The following is a 25,399-nucleotide window of genomic DNA, read 5'->3' as shown; positions in this document are numbered from 1 at the left end:
GTCCGGGAGTGATCTCCTGCGCTCGTGACATCGGGGGACAGGAACCAAAATGGTGCTGGTGCTACCTTTGCCCTGTCATATGACAGGGCAAAGGTAGCGCCGGCGCCATTTCTATTAACGCAGCCGTGGCCCAAGAGTGGAAGATCACACTGGGACGCCCCACTGGACCCCAGGTAATTTAAAACATTTTGGGGGGGTTCGGGAGGGTTGGGGATTTATTTTAAAGGGTCGGGGTGGGTTTTAGGGTTGTTTTAGCGTGCCGGTTTTCCCGCCTTCCCCCTTCCCCTCCCCCCTCCCCCGATTTACGATTTTTGACGATAAATCGGGGAAATTCCTATTGTATCGCACCTCTAACGATTTTTTACGATTTAAAATATATCGGACGATATTTTAAACCGTAAAAAAACGATTCACATCCCTAGTAAACATCTGTCATACTGTGGGTAAAAAAACCCCCCAAAAAACAACAAAAACCTCCCAATAATTTTCAAGAGTTGGCATTCTCACAATCTGAACTGTGCTGGCAGTCCAATTCAAATTGTGAATCTTTAGCAGTGCAGCAGGCGGCTGGCAGCAGGCCGGGGCAGAGGATTGGGGGAAGAAAGAAGCAACCTGCAGGAACGGGGTGGGAGCTGTAAAGGAGGACATGGAACTGTAAAAATAAATAAGCAAACATATACAATGCCTTTGATATGGCAGCACTGAGCCTGCAGACATTTCAAACCTGGGGATGCTGTAGCACCCCTTGTTCCCACGCCCCCGAGGGCAGCCAACCCCAAGCGGGAGCCAGGCTGCAGCTGCATTGAGTCGCTAGTCCTGACTTCCATCCAGGACTTTCAGTGATGCACGCGCACCTTCTCCCTTCCGTCTGTCAAATGCAAGCTCACACACACACACACACACACACACACACACACACACACACACACAGACACGTCTAAAAAAAAAGAAAGAACACCACAAAACCCTCAGCCCAGTCCCTGGAGACCAGACAGCCACACGTTGTAGGCACAGATCGGAGAGCTCAGCTCAGGGCAGAGGTGTGAAGGCTTCTCACTGCCTGCTCCGACCCCTCGCTGTGCCAGGCTGCGGGGAAGGGGGGCGCCACATGGCTGACAAGAGCTTCATCGAGGACGACTCGGACTTGGGATCGGGGAAGGACGAGCTGGAGTGGGGCTATGAGGAAGGTAGGAGAGAGAGAGAGAGAGCTGCAGAAGCCTGAGAGTGGCTGGATCGCTCACCTCCACCATCGCCGAGAGGAAAGTCGTCGGCTGACTCTGCTTATGCAAAAATAGTGCTCAGAGCAATAACAAGAGATGCATTTTGTGTTTTCAGTTTTGCCCAGATCATTGCTTTTTCCTCTGTGCATTACAGATTAAACCTCCTCCCCCCCCCCCCCCACTAGTAATTATAATTAAAGTCCCGTTTTTGCTTGGAATGCTTTGTGCTTTCATTTTGCTGGATCTCTGTGGACAAGTGAACTTTTTAGGAACAGCCGCTGCCTCACCGAGAAAAAAAACCTGCTTTGCTTATAGCGAACATCTGCTCTGCCAGCTTACTCTTTCTCTTTTAGATCGTTGTCTTTTTGTCTTTTTTACTTGTTGCAGCTGCAAAGCGTGTGTGGTTTTCCAGTAGAAATGATACAGCAAGGACTGCAGTGCTTTCTTTCGAACCGATTTCACATTCGTTTGAGTATAATTTCTCTAGAAGTGTAAGCCGATTGCATTGATTCCTAAAATGAGATCGTGGCTTTTCATTTCTACCGACTTGATGGTTTGATTCGCTCCTGCTGGGGGATTTTGCAGACACTTTTGCGGTAGTGTAAGGGCCAGAAGTAATAAACCGCACTGACAGGCAGGTGCAGCGTTCACCTGTCAGCTGCTGGGTGATCTGCAGTCCCGAGGACGGCGGCGGGAGCTGCTTTCACATGTCCCTACCCTTTGCGTGTCTGTGAAGGGCGGGCTCTCAGCCGCGCCTCAAGAGAAGGGGAAACTGGAAGATCAGGTGTTTGCATTCGGCTGCTCTGGGTTACGCGGCGAGACAGTCGGACCAGGCTCTGAGATACGATGGCAGCACCTGGGACTCTCTCCTCCTTCCCCCCCCCCACGCCCCGATCCCGGCTGTCCTCTTTTCTTCGTCTCCTCTCTTCCCGATCCGAGATCCATCCGGTCCGGCCGGTGGCCACCCTTCCGCTCCTATCGGCCGCCGGCGCTCCTTGAGCAGCATTTGCTCTTGGGTGGGGGAGGGGGTGTCTGGCGGTCTGTGCGGGGAATCGTGCGGTCGAAACCGCTGAACTGACTACAGCCAGGTAGAGACTGCAGCCGGCCAGAGGGAGGGGATGTGAAGCTCTGCTTGCCAACCTGTCAACTAGCGAGGGGTCCCGGGGGGGGGGGGGGGCAAATAGAAAGTGGGAGAAGAAGGGAGCGGAGATGGATAGGTTAGTGAGGGCCAGGATTGAGCTGTCTTGGGGGGGGGGGGGTTGTTGGGGAAGGAGTGGTGTGAGAGACCGGAATCCCAGCTGGTTAGCGAGTGAGGAGAGCAGGGATTGAGCTGATCAGGAATGGTGGTTGGAGGAAATTGGAGATGGATCCGACTGTGAAGGGAGGAAATAGGGAATGAGCCTGAGGGGAGAGAGGAGAGTAAGGATGACGTTTGGGCATGGAGCAGAACAGGGACTGAGTTTTAGAACTGGAGGAAACTGGGCTTAATCTGATTGGGAGTGGGAAGGGGGAGGAAACAAGGCAGGCACGAGTCTGGCTGGGTGTGTACAGGGAGGGGTGGTGTTGATCATATTTGCAGGGTGTAGGGAGAAAGGCAAACAGAAATTGACCTGGCCCGGCAATTAAGATCCTCTACCCAAAATCTTCTAGAAGTTCTGGCTCCAAAGATCCCAAGACTAGGCATCATCCACAAGAGAGCCTTCTCAGTCACAGGACTACTTCTATGGGACTCTATCCATGATGTCTTTTCCAATATCTCCTTTATAAAAAAATTCAAGAAGGCTTTAAAAGCCTCTCTTTTCTCTAAGGTTTTCAACTTAACCAATTGATTGCTCCAGCACATTGAGCATTTACTTGCTATATTGTAGTTTTCACACCTATTGCCAACAATATGCCACACACCTATGCCAACAATATTTCACACCTATGCCAACAAACTTCTTGGATGCTTGTTGGCAAGCTGTTTTTTGATATTTCATTAAATGTTTTAATGTTGTAAGTCACCTGGTGCAAAAAAAAAATGCAGGGCGCGGGTTTAAAATGTTTTAAAAGAAATATAATAAAGAGATAAGAGCAGGGATTAAATTGGCTAGGAGCAGGAAGGGAGGAGAGAGGCAACCAAGGGATCACTGATTGTACAAGCTTGGGGTGGACGGAATTGCAGCATGATACTTAGGGCTGGAGGAGAGTGGGGATCGAGCTAGTTAGGGAGTGAGGGGAACAAAGATCAAGTTGGGAGGCCAAGCATATAAATTCCCCTCCCCACCCTCATGTCTTTTACCCATCCTCTCAGCCCTGCTCTCCCCACTGGCTTCTATGTTTGTCCCAGGCGTGATCATTGATGGTAGGGTTATAATCATGGATGCTTCATACAGGTGACCCCAGTCATCTTGTCGCTTTAGTGCTATTGTCAGAGTTGCAACCATTGCAACCCCTACCTTTCTTGAAAACCTAATGCATTTGTTCCCCACACTGGCTTGTATTTTCCCCTCATCGTCCCTCTAAAATTTCATATGCATGAGCAAATGCTCACCCCCCCCCCCCTCCATTTGTTCTGCCTGATATCCCCTGCCCCCCACTGGCTATTAGCCCTGCTGTCTATGTTTGTCTCATGCGTATTTCTGCATTTCCTCACAGTTTTGGTTGGTAAGCTTTGCCAGGCATCTGCGACCCTTTCAGTGAAGAATTATTCTCATGTTTCCTTTGACGCCTCCACCCTGAGCTTTATGTCAAGACCTCTTGTCCTAGAATTTGCTTTGCAATGGAAAATTTGACCTTCCTGTACTTTATTGGAGCCTGTCAAATATGTGAATGCTTCTGTGATCTCCCCACTATCTCTTCTTTCTTTCATTCAGAAAGCACATTTTGCACATCTTAAGCCATTAAATTAAATTAAATGTTCATCTCTCTCCTCCCATCACCACCTCTTCATTTCTTTCCATCCATTCTCAATGGGACCAAAAGTGGTGAATACTGGGAGTCTGCAGAGTTCCATTTTTTGTTTTTCAGTTCACAAGCAAAGCTTTTCCTTTTACATACATAGCCCTGTTGTTGATATGAAAGCTATGGATGTATGTTGAAAAATGACATGGATGGATAAGATCAGGTTCATAAGACATGCCACATTATACATGCTGTAGAGAATGTCAAAAATGTAATATTGATAGTAGTATTAGAATATTATTCAGAAAAGCAAGGTATAGATAATGGGTTGTTTGCAAATAATTATTGAACTTCAATAATATGTGAGTCAATCATGATTTGCATTTTATTTGTGTTTAATAATGTTTTTTGTATTGTTTGTAAACCACATTGGGGTGCTCCTTATTAGATTAGATTACAATTCACCCCTGACAGTTTTGGTCTTCAAGGAGGTACATAGCAGCTGAATTTCAGGTTCTCCAGAGAATATCTCCTATTGTAAGAAAGGATATTTAGTCACTGATCAGTGCGTTTTCAAACTCCCAATAAATGATTTGCAGGGGTCTTAATTGAGGGATTAGGAGTAAACAGGAGATGGAGCTCCCCCTAAACTTTTAATTTTCAGGCTCCTCTTTGCCTCTGCTCCCACTCCTGCTTCCAAGCCTGCAAGAACTGCACAGCATCCAACTCACAGGGCTGCCAACTCACCTGTCCTCCCCAGCACATTCTTCCTACAGAGCTTTCCTCTGCCTCCCCAGGGCCTCTACCACAAATATATTTATTCTAGCTCAGAGCAAGAATACATTCATATGGCTTCCGCTTTCCCTCACGTAGTTCCTATTGTATCTGATGGGAGGAAAAAATATTTTTTATTTTCTTCCATGGAGCATCATGGCAGGTGGCCTATGCCATACCATTTCCTTTCATTCTGTTTGATTCCACTGGAATGGAATCAGATGAAACCTCAGGAAAAAGATGCAGAATAGTTCTGTTTGTAGCAGTTTCTGGGCTGCTTATTAAGAGACAGTACCATAACAGCTGCAGAACACCATTTATTTTATGTCACCTTTCTTAACCATAGTCATTCTAAGCGGATTACAACCCAATTAATACAGCATATCATGATGTGTGTCTATTAGGGATGTGAATAATTTATCTGATGATTGAAAATATCGTCCGATATTTTCAATATCGTCAGATTTCGGGGGGTCCCCGATAGCGATAGGAAACCCCATGATTAATTTAGTGGGTTTTCTTATCATTAGGGGGGGGGGGGGCGGGAAGAAAGGACACAACCTAAAAACACAACCTGACCCTTTAAAATGAGTTTGTTAGTATCCCCCCACCCTTCGGACCCCCCCCCAAATTTTTAAATACCTGGTGGTCCAGCGGGGGTCCCGGAAGCATTCTCCTGCACTTGGGCTATCGGCTGCCACTAATCAAAATGGCGCTGATGGCCCTTTGCTCTTACCATGTGACAGGGGCTATCGGTGCCATTGGTCGGCCCCTGTCACATTGTAGGTGCATTGGATGACCCGCGCCATTTTTAAAGATGGCGCCAGCCGTCCATTGCTCCTACCATGTGACAGGGACCGGCCAATGGCATGGATACCCTGTCACATGCTAAGGGCAAAGGGCCATTGGCGCCATTTTGTTTACTGGCAGCCGACGGCCCGAGCACGGGAGAATGCTCCCGGGACCCCCGCTGAACCACCAGGTATTTAAAAAAAATTTTTGGGGGGGTCCAGTAGGGCAGACCAGAAATTCCTCAGTATGCATCCCTTTTCACCCTATTCAGTTGACTGTGCATCCTCTGATACAGCTTTGCATGACAAATATTATTTTTCACTGGCCAGCCTGAATAGCTATTCGTCTTGGACTCTTGTTCTCAAAATAAGTAAAGTAACCTTTTACTGATGACAGCAGGTACCCATATTACTTGCCTCAGTCAGATAAAAGGGTGAAATGACCTTAGGAGTACACATTTGTTATAGGTTAACACCTTACAGCAGAGCTGTAAGGTGTTATTGTTGATTAAATGTTCATAATACAATAGTATGTGATGCCTCCTATTCATGGCTAATATACTTTTATGTTAGAAGCACTTTTAGGTTCCCAAGATTTTATTTTAACTTTATGGTGACAGTGAATGGTACACCAAATAATACATTACATCCCCATGCCAAACAGCTATCCATCTAGATAGATATCTGAGTTACAGGATGATGAAGTGCAAGGCCGGCTCTAGGATAACATTGGGGCCTCCCCAGAGGAAAAATACCAGTTTCACTCATGGCACTACCTAGTACCTACAGCCTCTCTTTTTCTTCCTCCCCTCCCCTCATTTTAAAGCCATCCCTGTCCCTCTCACCCTTTCCACCCTGGCCACCCTCTGTCTGACCTTGCCCTCGCTGTCCCTTTTCTTCCATCCTTGCCCACCTCTCCAACATCTTCCGTCCTCCTCCCTTACTCTTACCTTCCATCCCTGTCCTGGCCCAGCCCTGCCGAGACAGACCAGGGATGGACCAGCACTGGGAGCCCGGCGCCTCTAAATGCTGATATCTTTCTTTCTCTCCTGTGCGGTTCAGACAGGGTACTGCACGGGAGAAGGAGGTGCCAGTGGCAGGAAGTAGAGTTTAGGAGTGCTGGGCACTCTGCGTTGCTTTCTTATTGGCAGGGGCGGCAGCAGTACTTCAGTCCCATGGGCCTTGGGAGAAGAAGAAGTACTCGGCAGCAACTCTTCTTCACCCTGTGGGCCCTGTCAGAAGGGGTACCACACCTCTTCTTTAACCCAGCAGTCCAATATCAGGAGAAAGAGTGCATATCAGTGCTTGGTGCCCTGCGCCACTGCACGGGTTGCACACCCTGTGAGCTGACCCTAATAAAGTAACTTGCCCAAGGTAAGAGCAGAAACTGGATGTTAATTCAGGTCTTCTGACTCCCAACCCATTACTCTAATCTCTGGGCTATCTCTCTGTTACTTATGTTGCTCCTTACATCTTTAAGGTATCAGAATTATTTGGTTACGTAATACTTTCACCTTATGAAGGTATCTGGGTAGACTAGATTGCAATCCAGGGGATTTGATTCAGTTTCCAAACTGACTATTTTTCTTGAAAGAAGGAGAGGAATTAAGAATTGGGAAAATTCTGGGTAACATCATATGAAACACTATGGTTCCTCAGCCTCAGATCCCTATCATCAGTGGCAGTGAGCGAGCCTGAAGCGGGTTCTCTATGGCCTCGTAGCCCTAGGAGTGGAAGACTGTCAGGTCAACAAATGGTGGTTTGACAGAATTGTTACAAAAAGACATTTGTTTCTAAGCTGTTTGTTTTTAATGTGTCCACTATGTTTTATTTTTACTTTTATTGCCTTTCTCTCTGTTACCTTGGGTTTCCTGTGCCATTTTTTCCTTCCCAGTTCCCTTTACCCTTTGTTCATATTCCTACCCACACTATCAGGCCAATGCAATATCGTGCGTACGGCTCAACAGATGATTGGACGTGCGTTTTGGACACGTGCCCATAACCCCAATGCAAAACGGGGATCAGCACGTCCAAAACGCGCATCCAATAGAGTGTGTAGCTAGTAGCAATCATCACATGTAAATTCATGTTGATGAGCTTATCAGCTATTTCCCCTGATGCAAAAAAAAAAAAAATGTGCGCCCGATACGCACATTTTTAATCTCAAAAATGAACACCTGCCCCAGAACAGGCATACATTTTGAGAAGTCCAAAACGTGTACAGAAAAGCAGAAAATACTGCTTTTCTGTACTTCTTCTGACTTAATATAGTGGCAATGCTAAGTCGGAGGAACACAAAAAGAACTGTCGAAAAAATTTTTTTGTTAAAAAAAGTGTTCCGGCAGTCAGGTTAGGAAAAGGGACGCTCAATTTTACGAGCGTCCCTTTTCCTACCCTGTGCACAGCCACTGTGCAAGCACGAAAGCCACCTGTCCTGGGCGCCCACTGCCGAGGAGGCTCTAGGGACACACATTCCCCCCTTTTAACTGCGGCAGCCCAATAGCATATTGCATTGGGCGCCCTGGAGAGGTCGATCGGCTCGCATTAGGAGAGCGGGTTCTCAATCATATGCGCCCGTTTTCTGCATGAGGATTATTGCATCGGCTATTTGTTTTTCTGCATGTTTCTTTTTTTATTTCTTTTGTTCTTTCTTCTCTTCTGTTTTTACCAGTTTTCTATCTGCTCTCTTCTTTTCTTTTTGTTTTCATTTGAATTTTCCTTATATTTTTATTTTTTTTCTCTTACTTGTATCCTTTCCTTTCTCTCACTTTGTCCTTTCTTTGATTCCCACTACAAATAGGGCAAGCTGTGGTAAGTGTTTTTCCCATAGACACAAAATGAGGGAAAGCCTTTTATATGTCTCATCCAGATGGTTCTTTTTCCTCTTTTGTGCCAATGGGAAAAAGTTTTATAATATTGAGTAAGGCTTATAAAAGCCAGTATATCACTGCAGTTCAACATCTAATAAAGTTTCTGATTATGAATGCCAGACCCTGATAGTTTTCATTTCATGATACATTTCAAGATTTCACAGGATAATAGTTGCCTTCGTTTGAGACAGAAATCTGCCATAGTGTGTTTGCAGTGAATTTGAGGGATTCCTGTTTTCTTTTCCTTTCTCTTTCCAGGTGTTGAATGGGGGTTGCTCTTTCCCGAAGCTAATGGAGAATATCAGTCTCCTATTAACCTGAATTCAAGAGATGCTCTGTATGACCCCTCGCTGCTGGAAGTATGCTTGTCTCCAAACTATGTAGTTTGTCGTGACTGTGAGCTAGTTAATGACGGGCATACGGTCCAACTAATCCTGAAATCTAAGTCAGGTATGCTTACAATTGTTTATAGATTTTTTTTCTGAACAAAACATTGGACTATAATGTGGATGCTGACATCATCATTGCCCTGATCACAATTAGTTGAGTTTCAAAAATGGTACTTATGAATGTGTGATGGAACGCTGGGTAAGATGGAACAGCACTGAACTTAAGATCTGGTTTGACATTTATATGGTCCCCTAGTTAAAGGTGGAACTCTAAACATATGCGTGATACCCACAGGTACACTGAAATCCAGTTCCAACTTCCTATATGTCTTAAGCCAGTGCCAGCCAAAGGAAAATTAAGCTGTGTACTTGCAAAATGATAATTACATTTGAGCTGGCCCACTGGAGCAGTTTCTGGTTGCCATGTGGGAGAGCTGTATTTGATTCCCAGGCCTGTCTTTCTGCTTCTCGGGTTGCTCAAGGTTGGGAATGCTGTGCAGGAAGCATGAACAGGCCTTAGGGTTTGGGGTACAAAGGGAATAAGTCAATGTAGATGACACCTAGAGGCCAGAGTCACTTACTGGGTTCCAAAGTGGGCTGCAGTTTGTGGTCCCTGGCTGAATACTATTGCTGCAATGGTTGGGCTAATTGGCGAAGGGCTGAGGGGTTGGGGGAGAGAGATAGATGAGGTGTAGAGGTAAAAAAAAAATTGAGGGAAATCCTCTTGGTAAGTGTGATTGAAAACTCATAGCAGTGAGTCGGAAGTCATAAGCTGAAATGGACAGAAATAAACTGCCCATCCAAAGTAACTGTGTCCAATTACTTTATTAATCATATGGATACCTCCTACTGCCTTTATGTAGTTGTTTTTTTGTGAGTATACACATTTGGTGTATTCTGTTGGCTGATTTCATATATGCACTTTTTCTTGCATTTGCAATGGGTTAACTGATTATATTTAGGGCCAGGTTTACGGTGTAGGCAAAAGTAGTAGATATAAATTAAAAAAAAAAGAAAAACCATAATATGCCATCTACAGAAAGCCTTACGAGACTTTTGCCAGAATTTGCAAAATATAAGAACCGAAAAAAAGCTCCAGAGTGCTTTTCACATAATATTTTCCCCGTGGAATTTTTATCCTGACCTGAAATTTCATAAAATTAAATCTTGAGCAAAGATGTACTATTTTCAAATGGTGAAGAAAACTGACTCACCGGCTTTTTTGTACATTTCTTGCCCTACTATTGCCAAAATATAAATCTGGCCCTTAGAATTAGACAAAAGTCCATGGTAGAGCTCATGTGCTGTAAAAATCTAATTGGTCTGCATCTATAGAAAACAAACAAGATGGTCAGTGTGTGGGAGAAATAACTTCATACATTTCCTGGAATATTTGTAATGAACTTATTCATAAAGGGGTTGATTTTAAAATCCACATGTGTGCGGTTCCCAGGGCACGCACATAGACGTGGCTATTTTATAACGCGCGCATGTCAACACATACGTATTATAAAATACGATATCCGCGTGCACAAGCGTGGCAGATTTTAACATCCATGCACACATGTGTGGGAGGGTGGCCTCCTCCATGTGTAGGGGGGAAATTTTAAAAGTCCACAGCTGGCGACAGAAGTAGGGCTTCCCCAGTTCCCTCCCAGTCCGCTCCAATTAAGGAGTGGATGGAGGGGACTTCCCTATACCCCTACCTAACCTTCCTACCCTTTCCCCATCCTCCCTGACTCCTAACCGCTTCCTAACTACTTACATTTTTTTTGTTCAATTGCTCCTCAGGAGCAGAAATAATCCCTGCGTGCCGGCCGGCTACCGGCATGTGCTTCCTCGGGACAGCGCTGAATGGCGCTGTCCCGGCCTGCTCTCCCACCCTGCCCCTCCCTGCCCAGACCCCACCCTCTGGCCACCTCTTTTCAAAGGCCTGGCACTTCGGCATCTAACAAGGGTTACGCGCATGGCCTGACCCTTCTGAAAATGCGCACGGTGCACGCATGGCCCAGCCATGCACATAAGCCCCATAATTCACGCGCACAGGGCTTTTAAAATTTACTTGAAAGCTTCTAGTCCCAAGCCAGTATTTACCAAGCCAGTATTTATATCAGCAAAATACATGTTGCACTCCACGGACCGCTGTGCTCACCTGCTCTCCTGATGCTGGGCCAGCCTCCCTGCTCCGTGCTACGGCTTTCTGCCGTACTTCTGAAGGCTTGACGAAACCTACAGCAGGACACCACTGATAGCGCGTCCAACATCCTCTCTGAGATTTAAAGGGTTCGTGGCAGGAGATTCTCTGTGGTGCCCTCTGATGATGTCAGGCCCTACTCATTATAAAGGGTCCTTTCCAACTCTCCACAGGAGCCTCAGCAATAGGTCAACTCTGTTGGAGAAGTGCTTTGCCTCTGCTTTCCTGGTTTCTGATTCTTGCTTCCTGGTTCTGCTGTGTGCCCTTCCTGAGTTCCTATGTCCGTTCCTGGTTCCTGGCAGTCTGGTTTGTCTTCCGAGTGCTTGTCTTCATGGTCAGTTTCTCCTTCGCCTGTCTTCAGTGTTTCTTCATTCCTTGTCTCATCGGATTGGACTTCTGGCTTTGCCCTCGGATCAGACTTCTGGCTTTGAATTTGGATTGGACTTCTGGCTTGACCTTGTTTTTGACCTCGATGCTGCTTGACCTCCATCTGCCTCTGGTCATTGCCTGTTCACTGATACTAATTGAACTCTGCTTGCCCTGAACCATGACACTGAGTGAACTCCGCCCATCTCTGACCATCTCCTGAACCTGTCTCCTGTTCCCTGCAGCCTGTCTCGACCACTGCTTGTCCTGAATCCGCTTTCTTCCATGCTGGCATGCAACCTCTTCTATGCGATGTATCTTCACCTCCACAGAGGCCTGTGCCTGTCCAGCCGGCCATGGCACCCTAGGGCTCAACTTAAGGGGAAAGAGGGTTGATATCGGTGAAGCTCCAGTTGGGCCTCGGCTCCAGCCAGCTCTGCCTGCTGACAGTGGGGACCTGCAGGGCTTCTCCCTGCAGGTTGCGACAACTCCACCTTGGCCAAAGGGTCCACTTCCACAACAATATATATTTAGCTGATATAAAAATGTGGTGTATTTGTGTATACTTCACTCTGAGTTTTATAAACACTGTAAAAAATGGCCAATTTACTTTTTATAGAAATGTTCAGTACCTTAGAGTTCCAGTAGCCATATTTATCTTGAGAAAACTGGAGTCTTTGTAACTTGTGATATCTTTGAAAGAACTAACAACAAAGATGTTATAGTTCTTGAACCTTTGATATAACAAGTTCCGTCTTTAGGTGTGACTGAAGAGATGATGCTTTAACATTATTAAGCATCTTTTTGGTTTTTATTTGTTTTCAAAAGTACCACAACCTACAAAGACTCTCCAGAAAAATACGACAAATGAATGTGGTTCAAAAGAGCATTGCTTCTACAAATCAAACCCAGATTTCCCGCATCAAAAAGACAGAAAACAAAGACACCTAGATTTGTAATTTACTTGGATAATTTAGGCACTGTCACCCTTCATTTATTTTGCACTGATCTGATGAAGGGGGTATATAATTCTTGAAAGCTAGACCCAATTGTATTGGGTTAATCCAATAAAAGGTATCATTTGTGATTTGTTTGCTGACTGTTATTCAGTGCAGAGCTCTTGGAGCTGGATTGCTTTTGGAAACAAACTGGGTTCTGTTGGATCAGTATTACATATTTTTAGTATTAACCTTTGAGACTACATAGGTCTGTTCTAGAGACAGCAATGTCTTTTACTGAAAGCACTGGCCAAACATAGTCAGGCGAAAGAGTTTTGTGCTGCTGCAGAAAGTAGAAAAATGGGCATATTGGATGGGCCTTATGATTGGTACCTGATGTGATTCTCTGTGTTCGACCTGGAAGCATAAGCAGAGTTACTGTAAAAAAAATGGTATTGGGCCAGGGATGGATTGAACCCTTTTCCATCAGCTTTGGAGGAGTTTCAACTTGAATTCAATATTGTAATTTGCTTTGGGCACTTATGTGGGACAGCATGTACTAAATAATCTTGCTATGTTTTGTTAATTCCAACCATCTCATCCATCTTTGTTTGGAACTGCTGATCCAGAGAAGAGGCTTACTGGGAACAGTTCCACTTTTCATTATACTTTCAGAGGTTAAAGTTGAGCTTCAGTAGAAACACATGAAATTCTGGATAGGTAAAACAGTTTTTTTTAAAATTCATTTTAAATAGATATTTGCTCCTCTGAGTTATATAGCATTATTAAATAGTGCCATTATATGAACAACTAACTTGTCAGGTTCCAAGAAGGGTTTATTTTACATTTTCTTCTTAGATTCCCAACAAGATTTATTTGAAATCACAGACTTAACAGATACACAGGTCCTTTCACCACAGTGATTCCAGACTCAAATAAAAGCTTTCTCAGAGCAGAAAGCCACAATACTTCTCAGTCTTTTTAGTATAGAATTGGCCCCAGTGCTGGTCTGACAATAGCAGTAGCCAACCAACAGGCAACAAGTCCAAGTTCAGCTCAACACACTCACTTGCAGATCAAATAGTTTAAGTCAGAGTGTACACTTATAGATCAGGTACAGTTGCCTGGGCCCAGGCAATCTTTGAGATATTGAGTAGTCTTTGTGGTGCAGTAACATCATACTAGGCAGCCTATTAAATACTTGGCAGCTTTTGTGATGATATAGCATGGGACTAGGCAACCCTCAAGGTGCTGAGTAGCCTATATGGATGCCAAGTTGTAGTACAATTCACACAGGTATCATGGTCTCAATATAGATTTATTAGATAATGCAATAATAGAACATTGCCGGTCTGGGGAAAGCTTAATTACAGTCCAAGTCAATTCCACAGTAATTCCTCTTCATAGACAAACCAAGGCCATGCTTGAGACACTAATTCTACTTATAGACTTTAACATGAGGTTTCCAGACTTCACCTCACATCACTTCAGTGTATTAGGGAGAAGAACTTATGGGTCTTCCTTCAGGAGCCCAAACAATCCCTTGGCCCCCTCCCCCTCTAAATGCCAGGAACCCTTTCCAGGTGTTCCATCTTTCCAGGTGTTCCATCTTTCCAGGTGTTCCATCATTCCTTTTGAACTCCGAGGACCAGCTTGAGTCCTCAAGGGCAGGGCTGGTGATCTGAGCTGGAACCATATATGCAAGGCTTCTTAACCTGCTTAGCTGTAAATATAACAACCTCTTCTGTGGCTTATGGCCAAAACACACATCTTCCAGCCACAACACATTTTGCCCTAACATCACCCCCTACTCCTAGGGGTGACTGAGTACCTGAAACAACTACTGGGATCTGGTGTCAGTCACCAGCATTCACTATTCCCAGCTGCCATGGCTTTGCCTGGAGGCACAACAGCTGGGTCAAATATGACCAAAGCAAGGTCTGGTTTAGTAAATATGAATTTTAACTTGGCAGCTGTTAAATTGTTGGGAACACTTCCTTGTTCCCAGCAATCTCTTTTCAAAGTCTAGAAGCCAATCCAATATGCGTGGTTACTAGGTATGACATCAAGTACAATACCAGGTCTCCTCACCTGCAAAAACCTGGAATAACTAATACCAGTCAGTAGCTCAGAGAGCAGGCCTTCTGCTCCTCACTCAAGCAGACCATTCGTTTTAGACCAGTTTTGATATCACAAGGACTTAAATAATCTTTCAGTAATTTGTTTTTTTTTTTATATTTATTTTTTTTTATTGAATTTTTTAAATACAGATACATTTCACAGTAATCAAGTTAATCAAAGAAAACGACTACACAATTATATTATCACTTCTGTGAATATTTATCATTGAAATAGTAATCTTAGGCTAAAGAGGATACGGAAAGGATCATAACCTTCTAGAAGCAGATTATTTATAGAAATAGAAACAAGTAAATGTCAACTCTCACCCTTAATTTTCTATTACCAGCACAATAGAGATTCTTAGGAGTGAGCATCCAAATATGCTCTTAACTGGTTAGGTTGAATAAATACATATTTATTAGGGATGTGCAGAGCAAAATTTTATGTTCATATTTTTTATGTCCGAAAGGGGGTCCCACTTGCGGCCAATATGGACATAAAAAAAATCCAATGAGTTGGGTATATGTACATATGTGCAAAAAAAAAATGTAAACCCCCTCACCCTCCTTAATCCCCCCCCCAGACTTACCACAACTCCCTGGTGATCGAGCGAGGAGTGAGGACGTCATTTCTGCAATCCTTGGCGAGAAGCATGTGACGTCGGTGGCACGTCGAGTGACGCGGCGTCACGTGATTCCCGGCGAGTTCGCGCCGGACGGCTCGTTCGGCCCAAAAAGAACTTTTGGCCAGCTTGGGGGGGCCTCCTGACCCCCTCAAGCTGGCCAAAAGTTCTTTTTGGGCCGAACGAGCTGTCCGGCGCGAACTCTTTTGGCCAGCTTGGGGGGGCCTCCTGACCCCCCCAAGCTGGCCAAAAGTTCTTTTTGGGCCGAACGAGCCGTCCGGCGCGAACGAGCCGGGAATCACGTGACGCCGGCGTCACTCGACGTGCCGCCGACGTCACATGCTTCTCGCCAAGGATTGCAGAAATGGCGTCCTCACTCCTCGCTCGATCACCAGGGAGTTGTGGTAAGTCTGGGGGGGGGGATTAAGGAGGGTGAGGGGGTTTAAATTTTTATTTTGGCTCAACAATCGCGATTTCCCACATATCGAACATATCTATGTTCGATATGTGGGAAATCCGATCGTTTATGTCGAATCAATTTTTTAAGTAAAAAAAAAATATGAATTGCGTTTTACTAATGCGGTCAATCCGAATGCACACCCCTAATATTTATTCCCTTGATTTATGATAATACAGCAGCATGGAAATCTCAATAAGAATTTTATTCCTTTCTTTTGAGCTTCTCCCCTCATTAATAAAAATTCCCTTCTCCTTATTTGAGTTTCTCGTGAGATATCTGGGAAGATTCTTATACTCTGACCATAGAAATTCTCCTTCTGATGTTTAAAATATATTCTCAGTATTGAATCTCTTTCAGCTAGAAAAGAAAATTGAACAATGAGGGTAGCTCTCGTGTTAATATTTGTTTCAAATGATTTTTCTAATAAATCAGACAGATTTAACTCTGGTTGATTATCCTGTTTTTGACTTTCCATTCCCTGGTTTTGCTGTGTATAATAAATTCTTGCAATTGCCGGTAAAGCTTCATTAGAGTACTTCAGAACATTAACAAAGTAACTTTTAAACAAGTCTAATGGAGCTAGTAAATGACTTTTAGGAAAATTCAATATCCTTAAGTTATTTCTCCTAACCTGATTTTCTATTACTTCCAATCTGTCAGAATGAATTTTCTCAGACTTGATTAATTTCAATTGTATGTTATCTAACTCCTTCACTTTAATCTGTGTAGATTTTACTGAATCTTCTACTTTATCTATCTTAGATTGCAAAACCACATTCTTATTAAGTACTTCTTGCATCATGTTAGCTATTTTATTTATAGATTTTTGCATCATAACCAACATATTACCAATCTCTTCAAGGGAAAAATTTTTTGGTGTAATAATAGAAATCCCAGTTAAGAAATCATCATGAGTACTTCCACCTCCTCCCTCCATTGGAACCTGAGTGGGTATAGTTTGTCCAGATGTAATGACAATTTGATCATTAGAACCCCCTATTGGGCTCTCCGAGGAACAGATTGAAATATCTGTTTCTCTCTGATCTTGAATTGTTAAAAAATCCAACCTAAGTTTGGGTTCTTCTCCAAGGGGGGTCCCAATTTTGATCCCAACTGGCGGTTCTGGTGTCGCTGGTGCACCTGGGGTTAATGATGTTTCATATGTCTGGATGGTCAATCCCTGCTCCTGGATTGATCCTCCTGCGACTCCTCCTCGTGGTGTATCTATTAGGGCTTTAGCAAAACAGTCCTCTATTTTGGGTTGATTTTCCACCACAGGCGTGGAGGATAAATCTCTCAGCTTCGCCTTTCTCTTTGTATGTGGCATTACAAAGATAGGGTTCAGCTTAGCCCAATATTTAGATAATAAATATAAAGACAAAGTCTTACCAAGGATCCTTTTGTAGTTGACAAATATAAAGCTTTTTATTTCCTTCCCGTAGTCTCGTGGCTGCAGTTTAATAGAAACAGTCCTTCCTGCCAACGCCAATCTCGCCAAGCTAAGCCGAGCAAAGCGGCATGCCGGCGACTGCGGTGCGCCGGTAGGGCGTCGATTTTGTAGGCGTCTCGTCCGGCTCCACCCCCGACGTCCGGGTCACGCAGAGGCAAAAGGAAATCAGCTGGAAGAAAATCTCCGGTAAGCAAACCGGGGAACAGAGTCAGGCTGCAGCAATAGGGAGTCTGAGGGACGCCGGTTTTGTAGGCGTCTCGTCCGGCTCCACCCCCGACGTCCGGGTCACGCAGAGGCAAAAGGAAATCAGCTGGAAGAAAATCTCCGGTAAGCAAACCGGGGAACAGAGTCAGGCTGCAGCAATAGGGAGTCTGAGGGACGCCGGTTTTGTAGGCGTCTCGTCCGGCTCCACCCCCGACGTCCGGGTCACGCAGAGGCAAAAGGAAATCAGCTGGAAGAAAATCTCCGGTAAGCAAACCGGGGAACAGAGTCAGGCTGCAGCAATAGGGAGTCTGAGGGACGCCGGTTTTGTAGGCGTCTCGTCCGGCTCCACCCCCGACGTCCGGGTCACGCAGAGGCAAAAGGAAATCAGCTGGAAGAAAATCTCCGGTAAGCAAACCGGGGAACAGAGTCAGGCTGCAGCAATAGGGAGTCTGAGGGACGCCGGTTTTGTAGGCGTCTCGTCCGGCTCCACCCCCGACGTCCGGGTCACGCAGAGGCAAAAGGAAATCAGCTGGAAGAAAATCTCCGGTAAGCAAACCGGGGAACAGAGTCAGGCTGCAGCCCAGTAATTTGTTTTTACTGTTATCCTAATTTATTCCTGTTAAAGATATTCAAATTACAGGCTTTTATTATACAACAACATATTTTGTATTAGGGAAAAGGAAAAAAGCTAGATTTGTTTCAGTTGTCGTTATTTGGAATATGTAGCAAAATATAAGGAGCAAATCTTATACTTGGGTTAGAATGCAGGAAGTATAAGGAGAGATGTGGCATGAATAAATATCCATAGTCCAAAAGCTCAATGTAAGCACGGTGAGTTTTATTACAGATTTCCAAAGCAAAAACTTCTGAAGGCCATCCAGCTGATGGATGACAGTTGCCAGAATTTTGAAATGGAGTCCTATTTCAACATTCTGGCAACTGTCCTGTATTAGATGGATCTCCTTCTGAAGTTTTTGTTTTGGAAATCTTTAATAACACTCGCCGTGCTTACTTTCAACTTTTGGACTGTGGATAGTTATTTTGAATATGTCAATTTTATTGTTTAATTTTAATAGTTCTCACAAATTCAATAGACCTAACAGGAAGCTTATATCTTGTGGGCATAGTAGTGACTTTTGACAAAACAACTCTAAGTAAACATTGGCAATCTAGAAAGCCAGGAGCACCTGACAAGTTTTTCACAACTGATTTTTTTTTTCTAAGCAGACTTGATCTGTTAACTGTTTTGCTTTGAAAATAGTTTATTACTAGCTCTAGGAACATAAGGGCGTGCTATATTTAACTAGTATGACAGGTGGTGCCTGATGATAAATGTTGAGAAAACATTGGCAACCATCACTGCTACAAGGTTTCTGCTTAGTTTATTTCATAGCTCCCAAGAAGATACAGATTACATATGTTTTATACAACAAAGAAAAGGGTAATTCATTCTGAATTTTCCCGGATATGGACCCCATCACCTGGTCAGAACACACAGCTGTTGTTTAGCTCTCACCATAAACTTGTTGACTCTCAAAAACAATGCTTAAGTGGTAGGGTTATAGATAAAGGAACTAGGCCTCACAGTCATACACACTAGCAAGGCAGCCAACTTAGGGCTGCCTCCGCTTCCACAGGCCTATTAACTAAACTGGGGTAAAACTGGCTGGTACAACGGGGTTGTGGTAATAACTCTGTGGCAAAAATCGGGCAGTTCCTCACTAAGCTACCACATAACTGCCGCATCATAGTAGTGTTATTTATAGTGCAGTAAATGATTGTGAGTATAAGATGGGCAGAATTTGTAGGATACCGCACTTCTTCTAAAAAAGATAAAAGGCTGGCTTACAGAAATACTCACTGTTAGTGCTATGAAGTGAGAGAGGAGTGCATTGGGATATGGGCAAATAAGACAGGCTTTTTTTGTGTAGAGGAGTGTAGAGGAGTTTAGGAGAAGTTATGGCCAGTGCTAAGTTTTCTTTTGGCTTGCTTGTTTTCCTTTACTGTTTCCAATATTGTTTGCTTGTTTATGTCTTCTGCTTACATGTGCAAAGGTTTCTGTAAGAGTATCTTGTTGTCCAGGGCCTTTTTTGTTGTTGTTGTTTTAGAGGTGCAAGGGAGTAGGGTGGTGTGATAGTGGGGAGACCAAGGAGCACAAGAAGGGCTGGGTGAGTATGTAAGAGAATGAGTATGATAGGAGTGTGACTGAATTCAAGTTAGCATGGGACAAGAACAGGGGAGTATTTTTTTTTTAACATTCTCCTTTTCACACTTTTGTCAGCACTTCAAAGAGATTACATTCAGGTACTTTCCTCTATCCCCAGAGGGTTTATAATCTAAGTTTGTACCTGAGGCAATGGAGGAAGGTAAAGTGACTTGTCCAAGATCACAAGGAGTGAGAGTGGGACTTGAACATTGGTCTGTTTGGGTCATAGCCCACTGCTCTAACCACTAGGATTTGTAAAGATGGGTAGACAGGTAGGCCATATGGTCTTTTTCTACTGTCATATTTCTGTTTCTAGAAAGAAAAAAAGGTAAATTATAATAGTGGCCAGTGCCAAAATGTTCCTCTTCCCCTCCCCTACCCCAGTGGGAGAGGAACATAACAGCCTGGCTGGCAGTCCTTCAAAGTGCTCCTCCTGCTGCTGATGCCTCTCCTGAGATAAAGAGAAGTGAATTTAAATGCAGATACGCTAGCATGTTGACTAATCTGTGAACCACATAGGCAGGAAAAGTGAAGGTGGTAGGAGAAGCAGTGGCCCAGTGGGAGCTCTATTTTCCTGCCACTGGGGACATGCCACCGCTTGGGTAGGAGGGTGGGTGGGGAATAATAATGGGAACCAGTGTATCAGATGAGAGTGAGATGCTGGCACTGGGCAAGGTGAGACATGGGTCTGAAGGACCAGTGGAGGATTATGAGGTGGGATGCTCAAGGACCACCAGCAGAGACAAGAGCGTAACAAGAAAGGGGAACTCTTGGTCAGAGCAGGGCAGGGCTCTTTTGATGGGTGGCACCTGAACGTTTCCAGTTTTGCCTCCCAAGCTTTGGAACCCTAGGATAAATTGGCTTTGATTTATCTACCCTCCAGACTTCAGGTATAGTGGCAGATTTCAATGATAATCTGTAATTTATCAATCCACCCTCTTTCCCCTTGCCATTGGTCCTCCATTCCTAGCCCCAAGGATGATTTTCTAAAAATAAAAAGAGGGTACCAGATTAGAGAAGAGGGAGGGTAAACTTCTTCCCATCCTCCTAACCTTCAGTGATATAGGCTTGTCTCAATCATCCCTTCCCCCAAAGTCTTTCTCGTACTACGGCTTGCAGGCAGCAGCTCTTCTTCAGAACCAAGCTGGTGTCTTCACTTTGGACTGTGCAGGATGCTGACACAATGGCCAACTCTTTCCCTTTGGCCCATGTGAGCCACCACTTTTTGCTCCCTTGACCCACTGGTGCATGTCCTGCCTTTGGCCTATGGACCCCTAAAGATTCTGGGTCAATGATCCCACTAAATTGCTCTTGCACAGCCCCCAGCTGCTCTCTTTCCACTAGTGCTCATCAGAACCTAAGATATGCCATACTGACTCAGACCAAGGGTCCATCAAGCACCCGCAAAACAGAGCACATCACTCCTGTCCTCAAGGAACTTCATTGGCTCCCTGCTTCCTTTCGTATCACCTACAAATGCCTATTATTCACAAAACCATCCACAACAACAACATTCATTGGCTCAACAACTCTCTCCGCCTACACACATCCAGCCGCCCGACCAGATACATCTATAAGGGAACCCTCCATACCCCCACCCTCAAGTCCACACACCTCTGCACCACAAAAGACCACGCCTTCTCCCTAGCTGGACCCACCCTCTGGAACTTGATGTCAACGGATCTTTGGCAAGAGCCAAGTACACAAACAGTCCAAAAAAACCTCGACTTATTTATTTATTTGTTTATTTTTCTATACCGACATTCGATTTGACATATCACATCGGTTTACATATAACAAGATGTCTAAGGCCAGCCTTATAATGACATGATACATTGTAACAGATTAATTGAATAACTAGCTAAGTACATATAACTGCTATACAAGATAGTATGACAAATATAATTTGCTTACCAGCATACATTTTCACAGAATATGTTACGTTCAGAGTTAAATTAACTATGTACAGAGGCAGAGAGGGAATTGGTGGGGCTAGGGGGCAGGTGGGCGAGGTGCAGGGATGGTTATTTGGCGGGAGGGGGGTCAGTGGCAGAATTATTGGCTCTTCTTGGCTATTCAAACAAGCCTTCCCTGAATAGTTCCACTCCCCATCCCTCCTCCCCTCCTACCACTTTACTGGACTCTTGCAGAAGCCCTGAAACCTTTCCTACTATAATTTCCTTCTCACTACCTCCTAAATACTTATTTTATTCTCCCCCTAAAGTGCTCCTCCCTTTTTCTTACCCCTTATACGAATATCACTGTACCTTTGTATATAACATGACTGTATCCTTGTATATGTTACCGTACCTTTGTATCTATTGTATATATCTGATCCCATTAATACTGTACAAGTTATACCCCCCAAATTCCGATCTCCCCTGTTTTTTGTACTTTCACTGTTCAGTTCCATGTAAACCGATATGATGTTTCAACGAATACTGGTCTATAAAAATGTTTAAGTAAAATAAATAAATAAATAAAAATCAAGCCCAATATCATCTCTAGCAGTGGCCAATCCAAGTCACAGGTACCTGGCAACTACCAAAACATTAACAGATCCCATGCTACTAATGCCGGCACAAGCAGTGGCTATTCCCTATTGATTAACAGTGGTTTATGGACATCTCTTCCAGGAATTTATCCAAACCGTTTTTAAACCGAGCTTCACCAGCTGCTTTACCTACATCCTCTGACAATGAATTCCAGATCTTGATTGTGCATTGAATGAAAAAGAATTTTCTCTGATTTGTTTTAAATTTGCTGCTTGCTAACTTCATGGAGTGCCCCCTAGTCCTTGTATTATCCTCAGGGTCCTCCCTTTTTCATTACCCTCCTCCTCTCTGTGCAGCTGGCCCTTGAGCTCCTTAGTCCTTGCCTCATTATTCTCCTGTAGTCCTCAGTTCCTCAAGTCTCACCTCCCCACCCACCCTTGCTGAATCCTTGGTGGTCCTCAAATCCCAGGCTAGTCACAACAACACACCTTCCTGCAATAGAGAAAAAGTAAGCAGACTTCCTGGTTATTACCTTCCCTCTCCAACAACTCCTTATCTTTTCCCTGGGGGAGAGTAAAATGAGTCTGCAGTCTAAGTCTGTCTGCTCTTTGCCAGCAGGGGGAACTGGGGGCTGTGGGAGCTAACCACATGGCTGCTGCTCTTTAGCTTCAAGAGCTGGCCTGATCCAATGCTGCTGCTCTTGTTCTTTCTCTTGGGGAGGAGGGCATGCTGCCAGAAATCACCACCATTGCTGTGTAGCTCTGGGACAGAGCCAGTTGGAGCTACACTTCTACTTGTTGGGATGGGGGAGGAAGGGAGGCTGCTGGGAACCAACCATGTGGCTGCAACTGCTGATCTCTAGCTCCAGGAGCTGGCTGGAACTGCTCTTCTGTCACGTGGGGAGGCTGCCGGGAGACAACCTCGTGACTGCGGCTCTGTAGCTCCAGGAGCTACACAGATCTGATTGTCTTCTGCCTCTGCTGGGAGGGGGGAGGCTATGGCTCTCTAGCTGTGATAGCCATGGGATCCATTGCCGTCGACACTACCGCTCTTCCTCTGCTTCTTGGGGATGCAGGAATCCAACCAAACCTGCACTGCTCTGGTCTGCCTCCTGAGCTGTGCAGGACTTCAAACACAGCGCTGCTGCTCTGTCTGCTTAGGGGTGGAACTAGAAGCAGGTCAAATCTGCTCTGGTGACAACTTTTGCCCTGAGGCTCAAATAAATGCTGGAATGCTGTTCCACTCTGTTCTGGCAGAAATTAAGCCCTTGCTTAATTTCTTAATTTCTTAGCATGACTGTTTGTGTGCATTTTATTGGTTTCTTGGAGGTAACATTTTTATCAAATTGTACTGAAGAAGTCCATATTCAATAAGCTTACAAGCAGATAAATTATCTGAATAAAGTTTTCTGGATAACTTTATCCAGATATTCAGAAAAACTTAGCTGGATACATTTTCTGTTGAATATAGGGTGACCAACTGCCCGGTTTTCGACCAGAGAGCCTGGTTTTGCAGCCTGTTGGACAGTGTCCGGTTACAAGGTAATTGGACACTGTAAAACCCGGTCAGGCAAGACCAGGGACCAATCAGTGGTGGCAGCCTAGCAGCCCTCCAATCACCTGCCTGTGTTAAGGGCTCGGTTGACTCTTCTCCTCCTCTGCCTCTCCCAAAGCTTTGCTGCACTTGTTTCTACTTCACGCTGTCCTCCTGGGAGTCGCAGAGAAAGAGGAGAGTCGAACTGAGCCCCAAAAGACAGGCAGGAAGAATCTGCCTAGGAAAAAATCAATGCTCGATTTAAAAGGGAAAAAAGGGGTGGTGATGGCTGTGGCCAGCCCCCCCCCCCCCCCTCCCGCGCTGCTCCCCAAGGGTCCGGTCCTGCTCCATGGAAAAGTTGGCAACCCTAGTTGAATATCCTGGCATAATTATCAATATAACTTTAAGCCTGCTATTTGTACAGATTGACTTGTCATCTTTTGTGTTTATCCCAAAAATCTTCGAAAGAGTGGACCCTTGTCATGGAATAAAAGAAATAAGGAGTGATGCAAGAAAATGTGAAAAATGGTTATTGGTTTGGCAACTAATATTCAGTGCAAAAAAGTGTTGAGTTAAGTATTTGAGACACAGAAATTCAAGGGAGCAGTACTTGTGCACAAGAGGTACTTATGAACACAAAACAGGATAGAGATCTTAGTGTGATCATGTCATTGGTGAGACTTCATCCAGACTCTAATGGGGTCAGTTGTGATTTATCCAGTTAAATACGGACTTTTGAATATTATGGACACTTATCTGGCTTGATAATTCATTATCCAACTAAGGTTTAGCCAGATAAAAAAAGAAGCTTTCCAGGGGCATACCAGAGTGGGTTACCCAGTTAACTGGTCCAATTTTCAGTTATATTCGGCTAAGTTATCCAGCCGCATATGGCCAGATAGCTTAAGCTTTAACTGGCTATATTCAAAAGAACGTATCCTGATAAGTGAAGTGTGGACTTGTGGCCTGATTTCCATAGGTCGCCACCCCTCTCCCCCCCCCCCCCCCTTCCATATTTAACAAATGGCCCTGCTTGACTGAGCACTCCGACCCCAAACCTCTCCAAAAGCACATAAAACAATATGGTGGAGTCCACAGGTTATACTCTCCTTTCCTCCTACCCCCTCCCTGGTTCCACAGAAAGTGTCCCTAAGTGTTCTTCCTCTCCCTCTCCCTCCCCCTATCCCAACATTACCCATCCCATCCATCTGGTGATTTGAGAAATTCAGCCCTTCTACCAGGATCGCGGTGCTCTAGAGTGATTCCAGCTGCTTTCAGCATTGCTATATGAGCCATCAAATACAGCTGCTATGCTCGATTGCCAGTTATGCTGGGTACAGCCATTCAACTTAGGAATAAAATAATTTATTTAGATCTTAAATCCATGATTTTTGGTTGGATATTATTAAAATTTACATTCTGTTATATTTATAGTAACAATTGTTTCAGCACCTGCATATAGATCATAGCTACATTTTCTTCTTTGTTGCACTTCTATTATTCTATTAATCTTTGATTTTTTTGCAGTTTTAATAGGAGGTCCATTGTCTCGTGGCCATGACTATGAACTACATGAAGTTCAGTTTCACTGGGGAAGAGAGAATCAGCGTGGGTCTGAGCACACTGTTAATTTTAAAGCATTTCCTATGGAGGTAAGAGTGATAAAATAGCACATGGTGAAATACTTGCAGTATGCTTTCCAATAATCAGTAATACCGGCAGCAATCCTAGATTTTAAGTCATTTGAGTTATAGCTATAGCCCCAACTTAGGGTACATACAATAGAGTCAGTGCCTGGGAGTCCAAACACTTCACTGGTCACTGAGGCTCTTGAAAATGCAACCACAATCGTTGTCTAACCAATTTGTTGAAAAACTGTCCAT

General features: G+C 44.5%; 1 protein-coding gene across 1 annotated transcript in view; it reads left to right on the top strand.

Moving 5' to 3' along the window:
• Positions 1-934: 934 nt before the first annotated feature.
• Positions 935-25,399, top strand: part of CA8 (carbonic anhydrase 8) — a 246,188-nt gene continuing 221,723 nt past the window's right edge. Inside the window, exons 1-3 of the mRNA XM_029591353.1 lie at positions 935-1,187; positions 8,797-8,988; positions 25,044-25,168. Of these exons, the coding sequence (XP_029447213.1) occupies positions 1,109-1,187; positions 8,797-8,988; positions 25,044-25,168 (396 nt within the window). The 5' untranslated portion in view covers positions 935-1,108. The remainder of the gene's footprint in view (positions 1,188-8,796; positions 8,989-25,043; positions 25,169-25,399) is intronic.

Source organism: Rhinatrema bivittatum, chromosome 2 (assembly GCF_901001135.1).
Source record: "Rhinatrema bivittatum chromosome 2, aRhiBiv1.1, whole genome shotgun sequence".
Lineage (NCBI taxonomy): Eukaryota > Metazoa > Chordata > Amphibia > Gymnophiona > Rhinatrematidae > Rhinatrema > Rhinatrema bivittatum.
This window is presented reverse-complemented; position numbering and strand designations above follow the sequence as displayed.